We start from the raw sequence: 22,365 nt of genomic DNA, 5'->3' as shown, positions 1-22,365 counted from the left end.
GACAGGGCTGGAGGTCTTCTTCCCTTTTCAGGGGCACACCTGGGGGTCTGAGCAGCATCTGTGGGAGCTGCCCAAAGGTAGTTCTGGCAGAGTACAGGGGAGGAAGGGTCTTGCAGCTTACCAAAAGTCTTATCCTCAGGGAGAAAGTAAGGTGCATTGTCATTCACATCCTCGATGGTGATGGGGAGGCTTCCTAGAGGGAAAAGATTGGCTGGCTTTGGTCTCTAAGTAAGGCTTGACCCACAAAGCCTGGTCCTCAGGCTTGTTCCCAGCAGCCTCCCTACCATGCATCTCCCATGCTCAGGCCGCTCCCCTACTAACTCAGCCTCCTCTGGCCTGTGTAGGAGGGAGCATCCTCCCCAGACCTCAGAGAGGATAAGCAACTTGTCCAAAGTCACACAGTGAGGCCACTGGGCCAGGACTGAGCCCAGCCCAGGTATGTGCCACCCGGAAGCAACATTATTCTGACCCTGCTTAGCTGCGTAAGCTAGATTATTGAACTGCACACTCTGTACCTCAGTTTCCTCATCTATAAAATTGTCTAGGGCTCAATTACCACATGGATTGTGTGGCAGTAAAATGGTGAAATGCTTGCAAGGTGCCTAGCATAGGCTGGGCTGTAGTAAGGATTCAGTATATGCTGGCTGTTGATGTGACTGTTATTGCTGCTGCTGCTGCTGCTGCTGCAGCTGCTAAGTCGCTTCAGTCGTGTCCGACTCTGTGCGACCCCATAGACGGCAGCCCACCAGGCTCCCCCGTCCCTGGGATTCCCCAGGCAAGAACACTGGAGTGGGTTGCCATTTCCTTCTCCAATGCATAAAAGTGAAAGTGAAGTCGCTCAGTTGCAATCAACACTCCGCAACCCCATGGACTGCAGCCCACCAGGCTCCTCCATCCATGGGATTCTCCACGCAAGAGTACTGGAGTGGGTCGCCATCGCCTTCTGTGTCAGAGGTGGGATCTGAGCACACACCTGGCTCTGAAGCGTCTCTTTACACTGCCTCTCAGCATCACAGCATCAAGTGCTAAAGTCCCTTGGACAACAAGGAGATCAAACCAATTGATCTTAAAGGAAATCAACCCTGAATACTCGTTGGAAGGACTAATGCTGAAGCTGAAGCTCCAGTATTTTGTTCATCTGATGCGAACAGCCAACTCATTAGAAAAGACCCTGATGCTGGGAAAGATTGAAGGCAGGAGGAGAAGAGGGAGTCAGAGGATGAGATGGCTGGATGGCATCACCAACGCAATGGACATGAACTTGGGCAAATTTGGGGAGATGGTTAGAGAGAGGGAGGCCTGGCATGCTGCAGTCCATGGGGTCGCAAAAAGTCAGACACGACTGGGCAACTGAACAACAGCATGCCAAGCACTGCACTCAATGCCTTCCATACATATTCTCAGGTACTCTTCACAGGCAACCTACTACCCAGCTCCACTTGACCGATGCGGCAACTCAAGCTCAGGGCAGTGTCGTGACTTTCCCAGGGGCACAGCTCGTTGGGGCTGGAGCCAGGATTGAACCCAGACCTTACAAATTCCAGTTCTTCCCCACAGCCCCTGTGTTGCAGCCTGCTGAGCCCTGCAGGCCAGGCTGCCTCACCATTGTCACTGTAGGCCTGGAAGCGGGGGTCTGTTGTGACGTCATAGGCCCGCACGACCAGCGTGACCAAGTCACAGGCCTCATAGTCGATGGCCTCGCTCTGGTTGATGAACACCGAGCCGTTGGCCAGCACAGAGAACCAGCCGTGGCACAGGCTGCCCACGTCAACTCCAGCCTTGGTGCAGATGACATTCACAAGCTGTACCTCCACCTGGGACATGGTATCCCTGTCCTGGGCCACCACGTTGCCCAGGATGCCGTGCTGTGAGCCATTCTCAGCCACCCGGATGCCCTGGAGCGAGGCTGAGTCCAGGGTGGGGGGCACGTCATTCACGTCCTCCACAGCCACAAGCACTTCTGCTGTAGTCTCATGCCCCTGGGCGTCCACGTTCTCCGCGCTCACGATCAGACTGAAGGAGGCCTGTGTCTCGTAGTCCAGGCTCACATCCGAGGGCAACGAGAGGCGGCCTGCTGCCTGCCCAGACCCCAGCACCGAGCCTCGGACCATGAAGTTGTTGGCGCCGCTCCCTGACAGGCTGAAGCTGATGCGGTTGTTGGCTTCCGTCTGGTCTGCATCCCAGGCCTCCACCACGCCCACCTGCACTTCTGTGGATGAGGGGCAGAGTGCAGAGAGACGCACAGCCCGGCAGCCACCGGGGGCATCCTCCATCCTCACCCGCCTTGGGGGCCTCAGGCCTGCCCTTGACTTACCCAGGGAGCCCCAGGGAGGACTTACCTGGGTCTCTCTCCCTCACCCAGAAGGAATATCTGGACTGGTTGAAGATGGGCAGATTATCATTGATGTCCTGCAGACAGAGGCAGTTCTGAGCCCAGGGAACTCAGGCCCCCAGGTTGGGCATCCCCAGACACAGCCTGAGAAGCCAATATTTCCCCTGACCTGCAGCCCATTCTCTCTGTCCATCTCCTCAGACAGTGCTGCCCACTTCAGAGATGATGAAACAGACTTCAGGAGAACAGAGCTAGCCCAGACCCCGCCCCCGCGGGGCTCCGAGGTCCGTGGCAGGCCCTCTGAAGTAGGTACACACTTTGTTTCCCTGTCCACCACTCACAGCTGTCTCAGACCCTGCTCTCCAGAAGGATGGTTCTGCATCCCCACCTGTGTCCCTGCCTGGCCCAGCTTCACTCCCCATCTCTCGGATTTACTGTGTTGGTCCCAATACCACCGTGATCCCACAAATGCCCATGTTTTTCCTGGTCCCCTCCTTCTTCCTGTCCCTCCTACCCTTGGTTGGCCCCACCACACTTGCTCTGAGCTCAGGTGGGGAGGCGCTGGGGGCATATGCCAGGGCTGGACCTGGTCCTGCCCTCGGATGCCCACTGCGTTCTGTTCTCGCCTTCCCTTCCCAGTGGCCTCTCCCATGCAGAGTGCTGCCTCCATGTGACAGCGTCAGGCCAACTCCACCTGCACCTCCTCCCCTGACGCTGGTATGCTGAGTGCTCTTGGCTCTCCGGGTCCTTCCCCAGGGCAGCCCATGGACGTCTGCTTTCAGCTTTTACTAAACGGTAGGAACATCTTTGAAAACCAGAGCCCTCTCCTTCTTAACCAGACGGAATTTCTGATGGAGATTTCCCAGAGATGGCATCACTGCCCCATGTCCATGGCCAGCTGCCTTCTCAAGGTCATCCTCACAGGAGGAGCTACAAGCACAGCTCCAAGTTCAACCCGGCTCCACCTCTTCCTCGTGGTGTGACTCTGACCTCCCTGGGCCTCAGTGTCTTCATCTGCAGATTGGGGTCGTCATCCCTACTCACAGGGCTCATGGGTGTGACAGAAGCTTGATGGCTCAAGAAAGGCAGTTTTGCTTTTTTTCCTTCTTTGTGGCCTATTCTCCCCGACCCCCAAAGACAGCTGGTGAGTCCTCACCTGGCTTCTGTTCCTGTTTTCCTTGATGTCTCATTCTGATCCTTGTAGGAAAGTGTCACATCCCAACCCAGTGGGAGACAGGGCTGCTGTGTGCAGGGGCACGGGCTGTGCGCTGCAAAACCCACGGGGGCGCCAACTACGTCATGGACATGAGGTGCTTGTGAGGGGACAGCAGCCTTAGAGCCAGACAGACTGGATTCAAAGCCCCATTCTGTGACCCAGGCAAGCTACTGAACCTCTGTGCGCCTTAGTTTTTTGATCAACATGACGGAGCTAACCCCCTCTGCCTCGCAAGGCCAGGTGTGCACTGAGTGTTTTCTCCAGGCCGGGCATTCTTTGCAACACTTTCCATTTATTAACTCATATTATTTTCATTCCCATTTTACAGATGAGGAACTTGAGGACACAGGGAGGCTCACTGATTGCCTAAGGTTACACAACCAATGAGCCAGGACTCTAACCCATCAGCTTGGCTCCAGAACTCTTTTACCCACCATATTCAGTTCAGTTCAGTTCAGTTCAGTCGCTCAGTTGTGTCCGACTCTTTGCGACCCCATGAATCACAGCACGCCATATTGCAAGGGCAGAAATGTGATTTGGGTGGGCAGGAGGGAGAACAGGCCACCTTCTCAGGAGCCTCCCAATACGGGGTTCATCCCAAACCCCGTCCCTGGCTGAGCCGGGCCTTACCTCCACGGTGATGGTGACGCTGACAGTGGTCCAGAGGGCAGGTTCGCCAGAGTCAGACACGTTCACGCTCAGCACGATGCGGCCCCCCAGAGCGGGGTCGATGGCCTCTCGGTCCAAGGGCCCCAGGTTTCTGAGGATGCCTTTGTCAGGGTCTGCTGAGAAGTTGTGGCTGTAGAGGCTGGGCAGGAGGCTGAAGTGCAGCAGGCTGTTCTTGGTGTCTGGCTGGTCATTGTCGTGAGCCTGGGCAGGTACGCAGGGTTGGGATGCCCGCCATGAGGTGCTTGCCCACCCATGGGCCTCCACCTCTTAAAATCAGAGGGATGCTCCCCAATTCCCAGCCCCTGTCTCCCAGCCAAGAGGACAGGACCAACAAGAGCTTGCAAGAGCTTCTGAGGTCTTAAACACTGAGGTCATTCCTTCATCCCACACATGTTTACCTACCACATGCCCAGCCCTGTTCTAGGAACTGGGACTAGAGCTGTGATCAAGACAGTTCCCGTATGGAGCTGATATTCTAGTGAGGTGAGAGGTATGGGGCAATATACTACAGACAGTCAAAAGTAAAAATAAACCAACAGAAATAAGTGTAAGGGAATTCTGTGGTGGCCTGGTGGTTACGATTCTGGACTTTGCCTCCTGGAGCCCAGATTCAGTCCCTGGCCGGGGGGGGGGGGGGGGGGGGGGGCGGGGGGGGGGGTAGGGAGGGGAGGGACTGAGATCCCACAGGCCACGTGGTGCAGCCAAAAAAAGTAAGTGTGAAGTCCAGCAAGATTCTGATTCATCATGACTACTTCGGTGCTTTCTTATTTTTTTTAAGTAGCTGAAATTCTTCACCCAATCTGTGTGTGTGTGTATTCCTGTCCTGCCAGGCTCCTGAGCACACGCTTGGTGTGCCTTTAGGGTGACTGGGCACAGAGAGCCCAGGAGGCTCTCCCCTGCCATCAGGGCTTTGCGCACACACACGGATGCCTTCTACGCCGTGTCTGCTTGGCTCCAGGCCAGGCTGGTCCCTCCGCTGGGCTTCCCCCAGCCCTGTGCCACCTTGCACACAGCACAAGAGACACCCTTGCAGGATGGGCTGCCACCCTCCCTGGAAGCAAGACTTACGGTGAATTCATCTCGGAGGACCCAGGGCTCAGCAAAGGGCCTGTTGCATGTAGGTGCTGAGCAAATGTGGCTTTGAATCCAGAGCTGGGCTAGTCTGACTCGGACCCAATTCTTTCATCTCCTCCCTGCACACCGCCACCTTCAGCTCTTTTTGTTTCAGATCTGTTGGGATCTCGTTTATGAAATGAAAAACTCTGGTTGTTCATCCCTCAGCACTCTGAACTCAGGCCGGCTGATTCACCAAGCACTTCTCAGGGCTGAAACCAGGCACTGTGGTTCCAGCAGCATACCTGAGATGCTCTGGCCCCAAAGAGTTCTCAGACCAGCGTGAGAAGCATTGAGGTGCATGGAGAAAGACCCAGGTTTCAGCACTGCCACTGGCTGGCTGTACAACCACAAAAAAGTCACTTAACCTCTTTAAGCCTGTTTCCTCCTTCTGTGAAATGGGGACCATCAGAACAGCTACTTCACAAGGTTGTCAAGAGATCAGGAAACCACAAGCCCAAGACGGGAGGGCCCCGTGGCCACGTGACTGTCATTCTGAAGATTTTGTTTCCTGCTTCTCACAAGACCTCCTTATAGATGATTCAGGGCAGGAGCTTCTCCCCAGCCTTCCTCTGGAGCCAACAGTTGGTTCTTATCTCCTCGTCTCTGAGAATCTGGCCACTGGTCTCATTTCCATTTTTGCTCTGGCCACTATGAAGCTGAGAACTGAGTTTTCAGCCCTCTCCTAGCAATTGCATGGCTTTGGGTTTAACCCTACCTTTGTGCTTATACCGCCTGGTAGCTCAGATGGTAAAGAATCTCCCTGTGATGCAGGAGACCTGGGTTCAATCCCTGGGTCAGGAAGATCCCATGGAGAAGGGAATGGCAACCCATTCCAGTATTCTTTCCTGGAGAATTCCAGGGATAGAGGAGCCTGACAGGCTACAGTCTATGAGGTCACATAGAGTTGGACAGGATTTGTGTTTATTTTCTCTTTTTCTTCATTTCTTTTATGATACTTTTAAATCTAAGCCTCCCAAATCCTTTTTGGAGTGAGGCCGGGACCTGCATTTTAAAGAGCAGTGTGGTTTTTGAGGGCTCTCTCTGTGCTAGCCGGCACTTTATATCCTTTATGACCCTGGGAATAAGTTCTATGATTGACCTTATTTTCCAAAGAAGAAATGGAGGCCCAGAGAGACTGGAGTGACTTTCTCAGGGCCACACAGCAGAGCCCAGATTCCAGCACAGGGCCAGCATGGCAACAGAGCCAGGCTTGGTGCCCTGGGCCTGTTCCCTCCACCCCCCACTAGTTTCAGGCCAGCTCGCACCTGGATGGCCACGGAGACATTTCCCTCCTCCTCCTGGACGAAGATGTTGTAGGAGCCACTGACCACAGGACTGTTGTCATTGACGTCTAGCACGTGGATCTGTAGCGTGGTCGAGGACGACAGGTTCCCGCCGTCCGTGGCCTGCAGCGTGAGGTAGTACACGGCCTGTTTCTCCCGGTCCAGCAGCTCGCGGTCTCTCACTGTCACCTGCCCCGAGTCTGGATCCACTGCAAAGATGTCCGCCCTGCGGCCAGATGGAGCGAAAAAAAATACAGGATGCCCACTTCAATTTGAATTTCAGATAAACAATGAAAAGTATTTTAGGACGTCCCGTGGAATATTTGCAACCTACTTATACAACCAAAAAAAATGAATAATTTATTTATCTGAAATTGAAATGTAACTGGGTACCCTATATTTTATCTGGCTCCTCTAGCCCCACTGTGAGGCAGAGAGGCGAACCTGGGTCCCCCTTACCACCTGCCCCGCTCCCATCAGAGACGTTACCCGTTCCCTGGAAGCAGGCTGTAGGTGACACGGCCCCCCTCTCCTGTGTCGGGATCGGAGGCCTGTGAGGCAGAGAGACAGGTAATGGGACACTGAGTGGAAGCCATGCCCTCGCTGCCGACCATGCAGTTGATGAGGACAGGGCAGGCTTGCTTCCTGAGCCGAAGGGAGAAGCCCCTGATGCACTCAGACTGACACGCTCACCCTTGCACACTCACATGTACATGCACACTTGCTGGGATCCGATGACCCCAGATGACGCAGAGACTCTGGCAGGGACAGCCCCAAGCCTGCCCATCTCCACGTCTCTCCCACCCCAGTCCAGCCCTGTCCCCTGTCACTCACGTGGATGCTGTCGGTGACCACAGAGCCGACAGCACTGTGCTCGAAGACGCTGAGGTTGTACATGCTGAGGGGGAACGTGGGCCTGTGGTCATTGGTGTCTCGAAGGTGGATGGTCACTGAGGCGACAGAGGCGTTCCCGCTGACAGAGTCAGTGGCTGTGACCTAAGCACAGAGGCAGAGGCAGAGGCATGGGGATGGGAGCGCCCCATGGCTGGCCCCCCCTGGGCCGCCAAGCACCGCTCACCTGCACCAGCATCACTGACTGCCTCTCGTAGTCCACCAGCGACGGTTCCCTCACCAGCACCTGCACATCCACTGAGCCCACTGCCCGCTGCGGGGAGACGCTGAAGGCTTCAGCATCTGGGCCCCCCAAGGTCAGCAGGAAGGTGCCGTTGTTGCCCTGTAGAGGTGGGCTGTAAGTAGGGACCCCAGTCCTGCAGTGTACCCACCTGCGTCTTTCTCCCAGTCCCTGGCCACAGGCCCCAGGAGGGTGGACTGGTCATTCCTGTAGACGTGGGCTCATCAGAAGACTTCCCTGAGGCACTGTGGGCCCCAGCCTGGGCTGCAGAGCCTGGACAAATACCGCTCACTCCCTTTGAGTCTTCCATACCAGCCACCCTCCACCATGCACTCCAACCCCAAACACCATCGGTGCCCAACATCGGCCCATTACACACACGCCCCTTCTACTCTATAGCCTCTCCACTTAATGCCGACCATAAACCCCACACACCACCCAACCACCACCACCACCCAAAATCATCCTCCACTCAACATTTTGTATCAACTCATTGTCACTACCACTGTTGTTATTTAGCGTTCAGTACTACCCAAATCATCCACCGCTTAGTACCAACCTCTCTCAAGAATACCTTCCAATTTGACACCCATTTAGAAGCATCTGTGTTCAACACCTCCCACATCCCCCAATATCCAATACCAGCTCCCCTCAACTTCACCATCTACCCGTCACTACCCTCTACACAACACCTCTACAAAGTGACATTCCACCCAACCTTACCCAGCGTCCTGCCTTTCTACTCCCCACCACTGAGCTCCACCCTGAACACAAGACCTCCCACCAGCTCAGCATCACTCAGCAGTTCCAGTGTCGCTCAGACTCTGCTCATCACCACCGCCCGTGGTCGGCACCGCTGTCGCTCCCTGCGGCACTGTGTATGCACCACGGTCGGCGCTCTGCTGGCTACTCTCCACCTCCCCTCCCCAGCGACCCCCCATCACCACTTCCGCCCACCCTGCCTATGGTCTGGATGCACCTGCCTTGTCTGGATCATAGACCACCATGGCGAGGTCCTCAATGGGAATGCGCGTGGAGGCGTGCTCATCCACGTAGCCAGTGAAGTTGGCTTGAGTCTCATCGGGAGTAAAGGCGCAGTCTTGGAGGCTGCAGTTGTAAAACTCAGGTACGTGGTCATTGACGTCTGTCACTCTCAGCGTGACCCATATGCTCGCCTTGGCCTCCTGCCCGTGGATGTTGGGGTGCATCTCGGTGGCCTGAGAGCAGAGTTGAAGCCAGAAGGCAGAGGTCAGAGAACCAGCATCCCAAAAGAGCTGAGATCAAAGATCAAAGTGGGGGTGCAGAGAGTGGGGGTGCAGAGAGTGGGGGTGCAGAGAGTGGGGGTGCAAAGGGGGCAGTGGCCCCCTCACTCACCGTGACCTGCACTTGCACTTCCTCATCCTCCTCCAGCAGTTGCTCTCTGTCGAGGGGACTGTTGACTGTGATCACCCCATCTTGCTTGCCAATATCAAACCATCCAGGCCTTGTGGAATCTGGGAAGAGGCAGCAAGAGCAGCTCCTTCCAGTGGCTCTGACGGAGCCCCCACCCCTCCCCTTGCCCAGCGCCAGCCTGGGGACACCCCGTTCTCACTGGAGATGCTGTAGATCACAGGGTCATTGATGCCTCTGTCACCATCCATGGCCTCCACCTTCAGCACCGAGGTTCCCTGCAGGGAGGCACAGTCGGGAGCCAGGCCCTGTCCCTACCTCTCAGCTCCCCCCAGGCCCTCCCCCAGGTGCCCAGCATACCTGGGGTGCATCCTCAGCCACGGAGGCTGAGTAAAACTCCCGAACAAACTGGGGGTCCAGGTCTGGCTTGTCGATTACAGAGATGGACACGAAGACAGATGAGGAGCACTGGAAGACGGTGCGATTGTCGTACAGGCCGCCCGAGTCCTGCAGGGAGACGGGTCTCCGTGACTCTGGGCCTCGGGTCCCCATGCCCCCACCCCCCTGCAGTGCCCCCACTCACACAGGCCTTCAGCTCCAGCTGGTAGAAGGAGCTCTTGCTGTTGTAGTTGAGGCTGCCATTGAGGATGATGGAACCATTGGGAAGGATCCTGAAGAGGTACTCACTGCCCTCCGTGGCAGGAATGACCTGAGGCACAGCACAGTCAGGCCAGGCTGCCCCAGGACGGCTCTGCCCCCAGGACCTGCTCTCAGAGGCCTGGGGTATAATCCTGGCTCTGCTCTTGACCTCACCAGGTCACATAACCTCTCTGATACTCAGTGTCTGCCTCTGAGAAGTGGGCGAGATACTGCCTCAGCACTCTGGGTGAGAGGGTGGGGAGAAGGGTTCGGTCTTCAGCAGGTACCCTTCTTAGGCGACTGACCAAATGGGGCCAGAGGGGGCCAGAGGACGGTGTGGGGACCAGGGCTGGGCCATGGCAGAGCTCCTGGTCTGCAAGGTGCCTGCAGGTTGTGTGGGAGATGCTGCCCCCTGGTGGCCACAAGGAGCGGCAGCGCCCACACTCCCACGTGGACCATACACACTCACATTTTCTATGGAGTATACCACCGCTCCGGAGGAGCCTGTGTCTTTGTCAGTGGCCAGCACAGATAACACCACGGAGCCCACCGGCAGGGTCTGTAACAAAAGAAAGTGAAAGTGAAGTCTCTCAGTCGTGTCCGACTCTTTGAGACCCTGTGGACTGAGGCCACCAGGCTCCTCTGTCCATGGGATTCTCCAGGCAAGAATACTGGAGTGGGTTGACATTTCCTTCTCCAAGGGAGCTTCCCGACGCAGGGATTGAACTTAGGTCTCCCACATTGTAGGCAGATGCTTTAACCTCTGAGCCACCAGGGAAGCCCCTCTATAACAAAAGGTTTCATCAACTCTGAGTTCCAATCCATTTTCTTTCTTTCTTTTTTTTTTTTTCCAATCCATTTTCTTCATGCCCAAGCACATGCTCCAACCTGGAGTTCCAGGGCCCACAGCCCTACCACGGGGAGAGTGACAGACCTTCCAGAACCTGAATCCCTGTGTTTGTTCCACAGGTGCCCCCTTTTCTTCCCCTGGGCTGGGCCTCTGGGGGCATCTGGACATCGGCAGGAAGCAGTTTCCCCGTCTCCTCTCTCCGATGCAGCCCCCTCACCACATGAACTAGCTTCTGATTTGCTGAGCCCCTCAGGGCCAGTATAAATGATCATTCCAGAACTCAGGTTTTGCCACTCCCCTGCTTAAACTTCCCTGTGGGTTCTCTGTAGCCTCCAGCCCAGGTTGCAGACAGTACTCTTCAGAGCTGAAAGTTTCTTTTGGATGCCTTTGCCCCAGGACCTGTCCACACACTCACTAATTCCACAAGGGGGCCAGAGAGATCTCTGAAAATCCTGAACCAGACCACATCACTCTCATGCTCAAAATCCACCAGTGGTTCCCCCATTCCACTCAGAATATAGTCCAGACTGCCTCCATGGACCTCTGGGGTCAGGCCCACCTCTCTGACCTCACCTGTTCCTCACACTCCACCCTCCTTGCACAGCTGCTTTCTTGCTATGCCTACAACTCTCCAGGCTGATTCACACCTCAGAGCAGTTGCTATTCCCTGCCTGGAAAATCCTTTTCCTGAAGCAGCCCAGGCAGGCTCCTTGACATTTAGTTCTGCTCAGATGTCACCCACCCAGAGAAGACTTTCCTGACTGGCTCAACCTGTAAGCAGCCCATTATGCTCTTCACTGAGCACAATACCCTCTGAAATAATCCTATCTGTTTAATGTTTTGTTCATTAGTATCTGTGATCTTCACTACAATGTGAGCTACTGAGGGTGGCAACCAAGGCTATCATCTCCAGGTATCTTCAGCACCAACGACAGTGCCAGACACATAGTAGGCATTCGATCAGAGCGTGTTGAAGGTCTGTCTGGGCCTCACCAGCCTCTTGTCTGGCCTGGGGGGTAGGGCACACCCCTCAGGTCTTTGAATCCGTGTAGTAATGAAGACTCAGGAGTGGTGTGTTTCCTGCTTGTGGACCACTGGAGAACCTCCTCCCTGCCCAAGCAGTTCAAGTCAAGCTGTCACCCTTGCTGAAGGGGAAGGCCCACGATGCCAGCTTTGACAACTGGAGCATGCCGCACCCCTCAGCTGATGGACATGCATGCATGCTAGGTCGCTTCAGTCATGTCCGACTCTGTGACCCCATGGACTGTAGCCCAACAGGCTCCTCTGTCCACAGGATTTTCCAAGCCAGAATACTAGAGTGGGTTACCATTTCCTTCTCCAGGGGATCTTCCCGACCCAGGGATCAACCCTGGTCTCTTATATCTCCTGCATTGCAGGTGGATTCTTTACCACTAGAGCCACCTGGGAAGCCCAGCAAACAATGCTGGCATGTGCACGCGACCCACAATGGGTCAGTGAGAGTCAGCCCTGGGGTGTGGGTTGGGACCACTGAGAAAGAGACAGTCTGTGTTGCAATTCAAAGCCAGTGGGATGTGAGCCTGGAGCTGCTGGGGGCACTTTCATCATCACAAGAGAGAACTTCTCCCCCAGGCCCAGGATGAAGGCAACAAGAGTCACAGAGGTGCAAGGTGGAAAGAAGTCTCTTCTTGATGACTGGCTTGAGTGCCTAGATCCAGCCATGTTTGAAGCCAGATAGACCATTCACATGTCCAGACACATGAGAAAATCAATTTCTTCCTCTCCACCTGGGATGATCATAACTTAATGAACTCCAATCCAGTGTGATGGATTGAAAAATGTTGCTTGTAACTATTGTACATGGGGTCACATGCAACCCCCTTAATTTGGTTCCTGCAGCTGCCCTTTCTAGGAGGCACTCTTCCCAGTCCTGGATGACCTGCTGACTGTCTCCGGTCCTTTCCACTCTGAGCAGATTTGTGGGATGTCTGCTTTTTATACACCCACCCTGGTAGGGCAGATGTTACCTCGCTGACGTTGGTGGAGAAGCTTATGCTCTGGAAAACAGGTGCATTGTCGTTTCTGTCCTCTACGATCACCTGCATTTCCCTCTGCACCTGCAAGTGAGAAGCAAGCCCAGGTGAGCCAGAAAGCGTGGGAGTTTGAGAAAACAAATTCAGGAGTGCCTGGACAGGAATGCAAGTTGGCATAGCGTCTCAGGAGAACAATCAGGCAGTGTCTGGGTTGATTCTTTATTTGATACCATTTCAAATGCCAGAAAAGTTGCAAGTACAGAACAAAGAACTCCTGATACTCTTCATGCAGATTTACCCCTTATTTAGTTTCTCTCTCTCTCTTCCCACATGTTTGCTGAACCACTGGAGAGTACATTAGGTCATTTAAGAAATCTAAGACATAGCAGTCTTATCACAAGAATCTTCCTTTTAGCTTTGTTAGCCACAAAATAAAGCTGTGAACAACGTAAGTGTTGAGGAGACCAACTAAGCACCATGGTAGGTACCCACACTGGGCCATAGACACACAGGAAATGGAAGACTTGTGTGCAGATTCAGAAAGGCTCCAAAGCTGATTGTTGAGTGGACAAGTCAGTGCAAGACCATAAAGGCAGCAGGATTCCATTCGGGTTTAAGAAAATACACTGAAAACTACAATCTTTCTGCTATGGATGCGTATATGTATGCCAGTGCTTAGCAAGGGATGAAAAACACAGTGATGGTGGATACTTTAGATGGGAGTGGGTTGGGAAGTATTACAGAGAGAAAGTGTCTGTCTTACAGAGAGAAAGTAATTATGAATATCCAAGTCATCTTTTAATGCATAGGTTTTAAGGAATAGGTCGTAAAGAGAAAACGCCCAACTTTCACAGACACAGACGTAGCTGTATAAGTGTGTTATTGAGAAACATGAACACTGAGACCAGCCCGTTAGTCAAAGGAGTTGAAGATGATGATCTCAGTGGAGAGAAGGTAGGGAGTTATTTGGCGTCTGTTTTCTTATTAATACATGCATTAATATGAATTAATAATGCAATTCATGATAACAGTAGATATGCAAATATACAAACAGTATATCTATAAGCAGTAGATATGCAAAATAGATACACCATAAATATACATACACATATGCATATAATTAAAACAAATTAGTAGTAAATACTAAAATCTTGGTAATACTATATGATGAAAAAGGGACAAGTATAATTTTGATAAAAATAAGCATTCAATCTGTTTTTTGTTAACCGAGGCTCGCTCTGCTTGTCTGAGGTCGGGACACCACTAGCCGCGGACCCTCAGGCCCCTGTCCTCTGATCCTGGGACCATCACCCTTCCCTCCCCCGGTGACTCACTCGGTTGTTGTAACTGTCGCTCACGGAGATGGTGATGGCGAACCAGTAGAGTGTCTGCAGTGGGCAGAGAGACAGGCACGAAGGTGAGCCCTGGTTGGGTATCCACCAGGGCCCTGCTCACCACCCTGCCCCCCAGAAGGCCTTCCCAAGCTGTTTTCCTTTACCTCATAGTCCAGAAGGCTGGCCAGCTTCACTTCCCCAGTATTTGAAGTGACACTGAAGAAGTAGGCATTGGAGCCACTAATCCCATATTCCAGCTCGTCATTTTCTTGGTCCCGAGCTACCAACCAGAAGGCCTCGGCACCTGCAGATGGGACAGGGAATGCCCAGGGTCCACGGCCACCTAGCTTGATGCTGGCCTGTCCAAGCTGCCCACGAGGCCCGCAGGTACATTCAACTTCTTTTGAAATTAGGAGGGCCAAGACATCAGCGGATGTCTACCAACGGATGAGTGGATAAAGAAGATGAGGTATACGTGTGTGTGTGTGAATATTCTGTACATTTTGTACAAAATGGAATATTTTCAGCCATGAAAAAAAGAATGAAGTCTTGCCATTTGCAACATGGATGGACCTGAAGAGGGCATTCAACTAAGGGAAAAAAGTCAGAGAAAGACAGATATTGTATGATGTTCTCACACACACGTGGGATCTGAAACCAGAAATCCAAGTTCATTGATTCAGAGAGCAGACTGGTGGTTCCCAGACGTGGGGTGAGGAGACTGAGCAATGGGTGAAGAGGGTCAAAAGGTACGAATTTTCAGTTATAAAGTAAATAAATCCTGGGGATACGATGTACAGCATGGCGACTATAATTAATAATACTGTATTTGGTATTCGAAAGTTGCCGAGAGAGTAGGTCTTAAAAGTTCTCACAGCAAGGGAAAAATATTCTGTAACTATGTGTGGTAACAGATATTAGCTAGACTTATTGAGGTAATTATTTTGAAATATATACAAATATACCAGTATGTTGTACACCTGAAGCTAATATCACATTGTATATCAATTATATCTTGTTCCTTTTAATTATGGAAGAGGCCCACAAAGGCAAAAATGCTAGAATGGTGACGTGATGGTGGGGTCAGCCTGAAGCCTGAGTGTCCCAGAGAACCAGCTTGCTCCTTCTTGCCCACAATGGCCCTTCAGGAACAGTCTGGGCAACACACCTGGAGCCTGCTCTTTGATCAGTCTTGCCTCTTCCGGAAACTCCTTGGAAACCTCGGTCTCTCCCCACCCAGCACCCCCTCCTCCAGGAAGACCATCGGGCTAGGAAAATGTTGGTGTCTACGTTGCGTTTCCTCTGCTGTGAGACACCCTGTCAAGTTGGCATGCTGGGATGAGGGTGGGGAGTCATTCTGTGTTAAGTGACTGTCTCAAATATAAGATACATCCTGACTCAGAAATGCCAAGGTGTAAACTGATATGGCTCTTATACTCAAGGAAATATGGGAGGTGAGTGGGTGGGTATAAATTTTTCTCTGTACACGTGTCCCTGGTCACAGAAAGATGGATCAGGGAGAAAATGCTTTTCTAAAAGTCTGCCTGAGAAAAGTCAAATGTAACAAATAATAAGAGCTATGAAATAAAAGACATATATTAGGTCTCTGTCACTAAACTCGAATTTGATATTTAAAATACAATGTATTTTTTTGAAGTCTGGAAAAAAAAGAGTCTGCTTGACAGAACTAAACTATTAACCAGTGTTAGTGTCAGGAAAACAGGTCTTATGCAGGATGGAGAGTGACGAGAAGGGGAGAGAAGGGGTTGAGGTGTAGGTGTTCCTGGCGGTTGAAGTGAAAGTGGCTCAGTCGTGTCCAACTCTTTGAGACCCCATGGACAGTAGCCCGTCAGGTTCCTCTGTCCATGGGGATTCTCCAGGCAAGAATACTGGGGTGGGTTGCCATGCCCTCCTCCAGGGGATCTTCCCAACACAGGGGTCGAACCTGGGTCTCCCGCATTGCAGGCAGATTCTTTACCATCTGAGCCACCAGGGAGTGTACTTCCCTGTACATTTACACATACTATACTTCAAAATAAAAGGTCTAAATAACATTTTTTAAAACCTGACTGAAAATGCTTTCTCATCCCTAGAGAGCCATGGAATTCATCTCAGAAAGGAAAAAATTGCCCCTTGGTTTAAGAAAGCCCAGAGAGGGGGCCCCGGGGTTACAGAAGAAAAGACCCTTGGACTTCCCTGGTGGTACAATGGATAAGAATCTGCCTGCCAACAGGGGACACTGGTGTGATCCTTGGTCCAGGAAGAGTCCACACTCCACGGAGCAACTGAGCTTGTAAGCCACAACTATTGGGCCAGCCTGCTGTAACTACTGCAGCCTGTGTGCCCGGAGCCTGCGCTCCGCAGCAAGAGAAGCCCCACAGGGGGAAGCCCGAGCACCACAATGAGGAGTAGCCCCCTCTTGCCACAACTAGAGAAAGCCTGCATGCAGCGACAAAGACCCAGCACAACCAAAACATATAAATAAGCAAATTATATATTTTAAAAAGACCCTCATTTGGTCTGGCTGAGATCCTACTTGATTTTAAAGGGTTACCCAAGAGAATGGAGATCATGAGGGCATTTGGATTACATGTATTTGTGACATTTGTTTGGAAGGGTGTGTGTGTGTGTGTGTTTATCCATGCAAGGAGATCCAACCAGTCCATTCTGAAGGAGATCAGCCCTGGGATTTCTTTGGAAGGAATGATGCTAAAGCTGAAACTCCAGTACTTTGGCCACCTCATGCAAAGAGTTGACTCATTGGAAAAGACTTTGATGCTGGGAGGGATTGGGGGCAGGAGGAGAAGGGGACGACAGAGGATGAGATGGCTGGATGGCATCACTGACTCGATGGACATGAATCTGAGTGAACTCTGGGAGTTGGTGATGAACAGGGAGGCCTGGCGTGCTGCGATTGATGAGGTCGCAGAGTCGGACACGACTGAGCGGCTGAACTGAACTGAAACAGCTATGAAAACGTGTGTAAAATATCATTAACACGTATATACTACTTCTCTGTTGCATTCATAGATATCGAATAGTTTAACCTCAGCCCAGTCCTCCAGGGAGGATTGTGCCATCTCAGGATTTAATGAGACTATCACCTCCCTCATCTTGGCCTCTAAATCTTTATTAATGTAACCCTTATGCTGTCCTGACAGCCACATGCAAATGGATGTAGCCCTTGTGGCTGCGAAGCCCATCGCCCACCCTTTCTTCGTGTACCCAGACCTGGGCTTCTGGACCCCAAGGCAGACTCTGGATTTCAGCTTTCTTGACGCCGTCTCTTGTGTAATCTGGTAGATTTGGATATCTGACACTGCAACAAAGACTAAATTGTTCCCCAGTATTCACACCCCCTTTTCTGTTAGACAAATAGAACCCCAGAGTTTGAGCTGGGCACATGGGTAACTGAAATAACAAAAGCCCTCATTTCTCCAGTCGCCTTTCAGCTAGGGCATGAAGCTAAGTTCTGGCCAATGAGATGTGGGCAGAAACAACATGGGTGAAATCTGGAGGCCTGTCCTTGGGAGAAAGAAGTGAGCCTTCCTGGCCCTTTCCTCCCTCAACTTCTCACAGGAATAGGGTGTGGCACTAGCCATCTGGGACCCCGTGGATGAAGTCCACGCCACAGGGGAGGCAGAACCTAGAAATGGAAGGAGGGTCCCTGACACCCAAAGCAGAGACCAAGAACCAGCTTGACTGAACAGACCCTCCAGCAGCCCTGAACTCACTGCTCTGGGAGACTATGTAAGAGAACAGTAAACCTTGGCCTTGTTTACACTTCTATTATTTGGGGTCTGTTATGAGCAGCTAGGGCTTCCCTGGTGGCTCAGACGGTAAAGAATCTTCCTGCAGTGCAGGAGACCTGGGTTCCATCCCTGTATTGGGAGAGTCCCCTGGAGAAGGGAATGGCTACCCACTCCAGTATTCTCGCCTGATGAATTCCATGGACAGAGGAGCCTGGGGGTCTGCAGTCCGTGGATCACAAAGAGTCATACACGACTGAGTGACTAACACTTTCTGCGCAGCTGACCCTATATCCCACTGAATGCAGCCATCTATCCTTTCAGCTTCTTCAACCCCCATCCTGCCTGCTGGGAATTTGGCATCCAGTCCTGGTGGCTTCATCCAAAACAATGCTTTGTGAACGTCATTCACTCCTCTGCACTGCCAAGATCTTTACTACCAACCGTGTCTCATTATTTATGACCCTGCTTTTAACTGACTTACTATTTTATGCAAATACATTTATTTTAGACGCGAACTTTAGATTGTTACTGTACATGGAAAACCTGTCTCACTCGCCACAGATGGAAGATAACTCTACAAAGACAACAAAAGCAAAGCAAAAGTGTCGACTTCTGATGAGATGTGTCTGTGAAAGGCGCTGAGCCTCAAGTCTGCTCTCTGTCTGTTTAAGGGAAAAAAAAAAATAGCAAGGGATGGAGGAAGATGAGCAAGTGAGAGAGATAGAAGAAGAAGAATGGTACCAAATGGGTACTTTCTCCCTAGGGAAATCAGAAAGCCTGAAAGAGATGGGAAGCGGGAGGGGTGTTCTCCTGGGGTGGGTCTTAATTATTTGATGCTGTGTGAGGGCCTTTGACCAAAGAGCTGAAAAGAAGAAACTTCTGGAACAAACTCCCTTCAGGCCATCTTTGCCACATGAGGTGCTGTGGAGCTGCAGGGATGGGGAGCAAGCCCACAGGGGACCCCGGGCCCTCTTATGGGTAAGGGTTTGGCACGATCTGGGCACAGGAACTCGTACTCACCGACTGGCAGGTCTTCGGGCAGGCTCACTGTCGACATGTTGGCTGCGAACATTGGGGCCGTATTGGCTGCCACTGCAGGGACAAGGGGTGCGGGGACATTGGGACACCTCTGGAAAGACTGAACCCCATCTACCCCCGTGGGAGCCTGTCCCAGTCCCAGCAGCCAGCCTTCAGCCCAGCTCACCAGTCTGGGGCTGGATTCCTCCCCAGGCCTCCCCACGGCAGCCAAGCATAGAGCTGGGCCGTAGGAACTAGGTTTTTGCTGATGGAGCAGCAGCCCGCCCTTCTAGAGGGTTCTGCTGAGGGCCCCTGGTTAGTGCTGATGGGAGAGGGGAGGTACCTACCAGACACCACAAGGGCAGGAAGCAAGATGCAGGACAGCCACGGCCACCCCATCATGTCTGGAGGGACCTGTGGGAAGAGACGCCAGGAAAGGGCTCGGGAACCCAGGCCTCCCTCGTCTGGTGGAGCCTTGTCTGTGGGTCCAGCCCTGGCCCACCCACCACCATCACTCAAGGTTCTCCCCCAGGCCCCTATCAAATTCTGCCCGTTTGCCAGATGTGCCCCGGGAGGGGGAGGGGGGGTGGCATGAGAGGGAGGGCAGGGTAGCTGGGTCTGGTCTAGAGCTTCAGCCTGAGACTGAGCCTGAACTTGACCCCAGAGTTCAGGGTCCACTGTGTAGCAGGCCTGGCCCCAGGCAGACTGGATGCACAATCTTATTCCTGCAACGACAAAGTGACTGCTAAAGAACCAAGTCTAGAGAGGAGGGGGCTTGCCTGAGGCCGCACAGAGTCAGCGTCAAGACCCTGCTCTGAACACAGGTGGACTTCAGAATCCATTCCCTCAACCACTGCGCTGCCCTGCCTATTTGAAGTGTCCAAGCTAATAGTGTCCTTCAAAATCAGGGGCCTAGAGAGGGACTGAGGCTTGTCCAGGACCATCCAGAGACTTGACGGGTGGGCGGGGGCCTTTGCTCTACTTGCTGACACAATACATGGCAGCCTTGGCATCCTTTCTCAAAGTGTGCTCCACGGAACCCCAGGCCTGGAAGATGCCTGTAGCAGAGAGGTCCCTGGTCAAGTCAGTATGGGAAGGACTCTGTGCTCCTCTTGCTGACTGAGAGCTGGGCGGGGACCTTTGGAAGACCCTGCCTGGCCCAGTCTTCTTGGTTGTCTTACGTTGCAAGCTGTCCTTCATCAAGGAAGAGGGGGACTTGGATTCACTATCATCAAGAGATGCCTGAAGTGCCAAGGTTCTTTCATCCCCAAAGATGATGGGCACCAAAGCCAAGGGAGAGCAAGACAGTTCCACAGACGCTCCTTGCTCTCTGTCAAGAAAGTGTGCGCCTGCATCTGTGTAATTATTCCATAAAACAGGACGTTGTACTGTATAGCCTTTTGTGCCTTTTGAATTGTGTGCTAAGTGAATACGTGAACTTTTCCAAAGATAAATTGAAGCTGTAAAGTGCGCAAAACTGTGGCTGATTCATGCTGATGTTTGGTAGAAATCAATGCAATACTGTAAAGCAATTATCCTTCAGTTAAGGATAAATGCGTGCGTGTGTGCTAAATCACTTCAGTCCTGTCTGACTCTTTGTGACCCCGTGGACTGGGGCCTGCCAGTCTCCTCTGTCCGTGGGGATTCTCCAGGCAAGAATACTGGAGTGGGTTGTCGTGCCCTCCTCCAGGGGATCTTGCTGACCCAGGGGTCAAACCCACATCTCTTGCATCTCCTGCTTTGTCAGGAGGGTTCTTTACCATTAGGGCCACCTGGGAAGCCCTAAAAATTAATAAATAAATAAAAATAAAAGTACCCCAAAGCACACGGTCATTGTCAGGCACCCTAACTGGGTCCCAGGCAGCTCCCTGTCCTGCCCCAGTGCGGCTGAGGCCAGTGGCCTGCCATTTTCCAGAGGAGCCTGGCTCCAAAGCTCTGAGAGAACCAAGAGGGAGGGACCCCAACCCACAGTGGGCTCCATATGACGGGCCCTCCATGGAGAGCAGAAGGGCTTCCAGAGCTGAACCTTGACCAGAAACCAGAAGGCCTCTCCCTCCCACCGCCCACCCCTCCTCTGAGTTCCCACCTCAGGGACACCCACTTCCCCATCACCCTTGATGTCCCCTCTCCTGAATGCCCTGCTTTCAATCCAATTCCTGCAAATCTTACATTTATTCTCCATCCTACAGCAGGCTTCTTCTCTCTCCGGCTCAGCCCTCCTCAAGGGCTCCTTCCCTTCCTTCTCTTTAATCCAGTCCTCTCAACCAAAATTATCCCTCCTCACTTCCTCTAATCACCTCTCTCGCTTGCTGCAAACCTTACAATGGCTCCTTTTGCCAAACTGCACAAAAAGGCTTCACAGGGACCATCCACACCCTGAGAGCTGCCGCCACTGCCCTCCTGCCGCCCCCCTCCCTTGCCCAGCTTCCTCTCTAACCATGCCCTGCCTCCCTCCCTCACACCTCTCCCTAGGAGACCACCCTGCTTTCCCTTACTCTGTATATGAAGTGTCCTCTTTCTGGAATGCCCTCCCTCTCCTTGCTGCCTGGTCCTCCCTGGTGAGCAGTTGCAGGGTTATGTTCCGTTCAATGTTCCAGGGAGGAGCTGAATTCCTGTGCCAGCCCAGAGACCTCACGAGGTGCTGCTCAGATCCCAGCCTGAACTCTGTGGCTCTCAGGGCCCATTATCTTTTTGCAGATCAGCCTCTCCCTTTCAGACCAGGAGAGATGTGAAGGTAAGGTCCAGGTCTGATTCATCTCTCTGATCCCAGGACCAAACCCAGGAATGAGCCCACAGCAAGCTCAGGGGTCATTTCTGAATTGAATGAATGAGTGTGCCTGTGAATCATTGTAACCCCAGTGGCCTGACGTGGAACACACCTGAGAGAGGGGGCCAGGTGTGAGAGGTAAGCATATAGGCTAGAGAGCTTGGGTGCAAATTCAGTGTAATCTTGGGCAAGTAACTTAACCTTTCTGGGTCTCAGCTCCCCCATCTGTAAACTGGAAATAATAATAGCACCTACAGTACAAGGTCTGTGGGAGGCTTCCACTGTGCCTGGCTCAAAGTAAGTGAGCCAAAAACATCAGCAATTTTTTTTCTTATTATCATGGAGGAATAAAGGCACACCTCATATTCTGCCCTGGCCAGCCTTGGTCACTTCATAAGCCCCTCTCAGTCAGTCGCCCTGAGACGGCCAGAGGGACCCTGGCTCCAATCTGGCTACTCTCTTCTGGGTTTGACTTGCCGCAACCTGCCATCAAGTTCCAGCCTGAGCCTTCCCCCTTAATTCAGAGTTATCTTTGCCCCCACTTTGTCCAGACCTGCTGAGGCATTGACAGGGTTGGTAATTTTAAATATCTGCTAACAGGACTTCCTGAGTGGTCCAGTGGTAAAGAATCCACCTGCCAATGCAGGGGACACTGGTTCAATCCCTGGTCTTGGAGGGTCCCACATGTTGCAGAGCAACTAAGTCCATGTGTCAGAACGAGAGCCTGTGCTTCAGAGCCCAAGTTCCGCAACAAGAGAAGCTATCACGATGAGAAGCCAGTGCACCGCAACAAAGCTTAGCCCCTGCTCGCCACAGCTGGAGAAAGCCCACGCAGCAGCGAAGACCCAATGCAGCCA

At 52.6% G+C, this 22,365-nt stretch overlaps 1 protein-coding gene across 2 annotated transcripts in view; it reads right to left on the bottom strand.

Moving 5' to 3' along the window:
- The window catches only part of CDHR2 (cadherin related family member 2), a 45,884-nt gene that overhangs the window by 11,617 nt on the left and 11,902 nt on the right, over positions 1-22,365 (bottom strand). For both annotated transcript variants that reach the window (XM_069591746.1, XM_069591748.1), the window contains 19 exons: positions 19,089-19,155; positions 18,745-18,816; positions 14,137-14,276; positions 13,973-14,026; positions 12,633-12,722; positions 10,246-10,335; positions 9,721-9,846; positions 9,498-9,644; positions 9,340-9,415; positions 9,123-9,241; positions 8,732-8,965; positions 7,695-7,850; positions 7,451-7,612; positions 7,106-7,167; positions 6,599-6,842; positions 4,179-4,418; positions 2,340-2,409; positions 1,604-2,209; positions 122-193 (listed from right to left, as the gene is read on the bottom strand). In XM_069591746.1, coding sequence (XP_069447847.1) covers positions 122-193; positions 1,604-2,209; positions 2,340-2,409; positions 4,179-4,418; positions 6,599-6,842; positions 7,106-7,167; positions 7,451-7,612; positions 7,695-7,850; positions 8,732-8,965; positions 9,123-9,241; positions 9,340-9,415; positions 9,498-9,644; positions 9,721-9,846; positions 10,246-10,335; positions 12,633-12,722; positions 13,973-14,026; positions 14,137-14,276; positions 18,745-18,816; positions 19,089-19,155 — 2,827 coding nt within the window. The remainder of the gene's footprint in view (positions 1-121; positions 194-1,603; positions 2,210-2,339; positions 2,410-4,178; positions 4,419-6,598; positions 6,843-7,105; positions 7,168-7,450; positions 7,613-7,694; positions 7,851-8,731; positions 8,966-9,122; positions 9,242-9,339; positions 9,416-9,497; positions 9,645-9,720; positions 9,847-10,245; positions 10,336-12,632; positions 12,723-13,972; positions 14,027-14,136; positions 14,277-18,744; positions 18,817-19,088; positions 19,156-22,365) is intronic.

This window comes from Ovis canadensis, chromosome 5, assembly GCF_042477335.2.
Source record: "Ovis canadensis isolate MfBH-ARS-UI-01 breed Bighorn chromosome 5, ARS-UI_OviCan_v2, whole genome shotgun sequence".
Lineage (NCBI taxonomy): Eukaryota > Metazoa > Chordata > Mammalia > Artiodactyla > Bovidae > Ovis > Ovis canadensis.
Note: the sequence above shows the minus strand (reverse complement) of the source record. Positions and strands in the feature narration are given on the sequence as shown.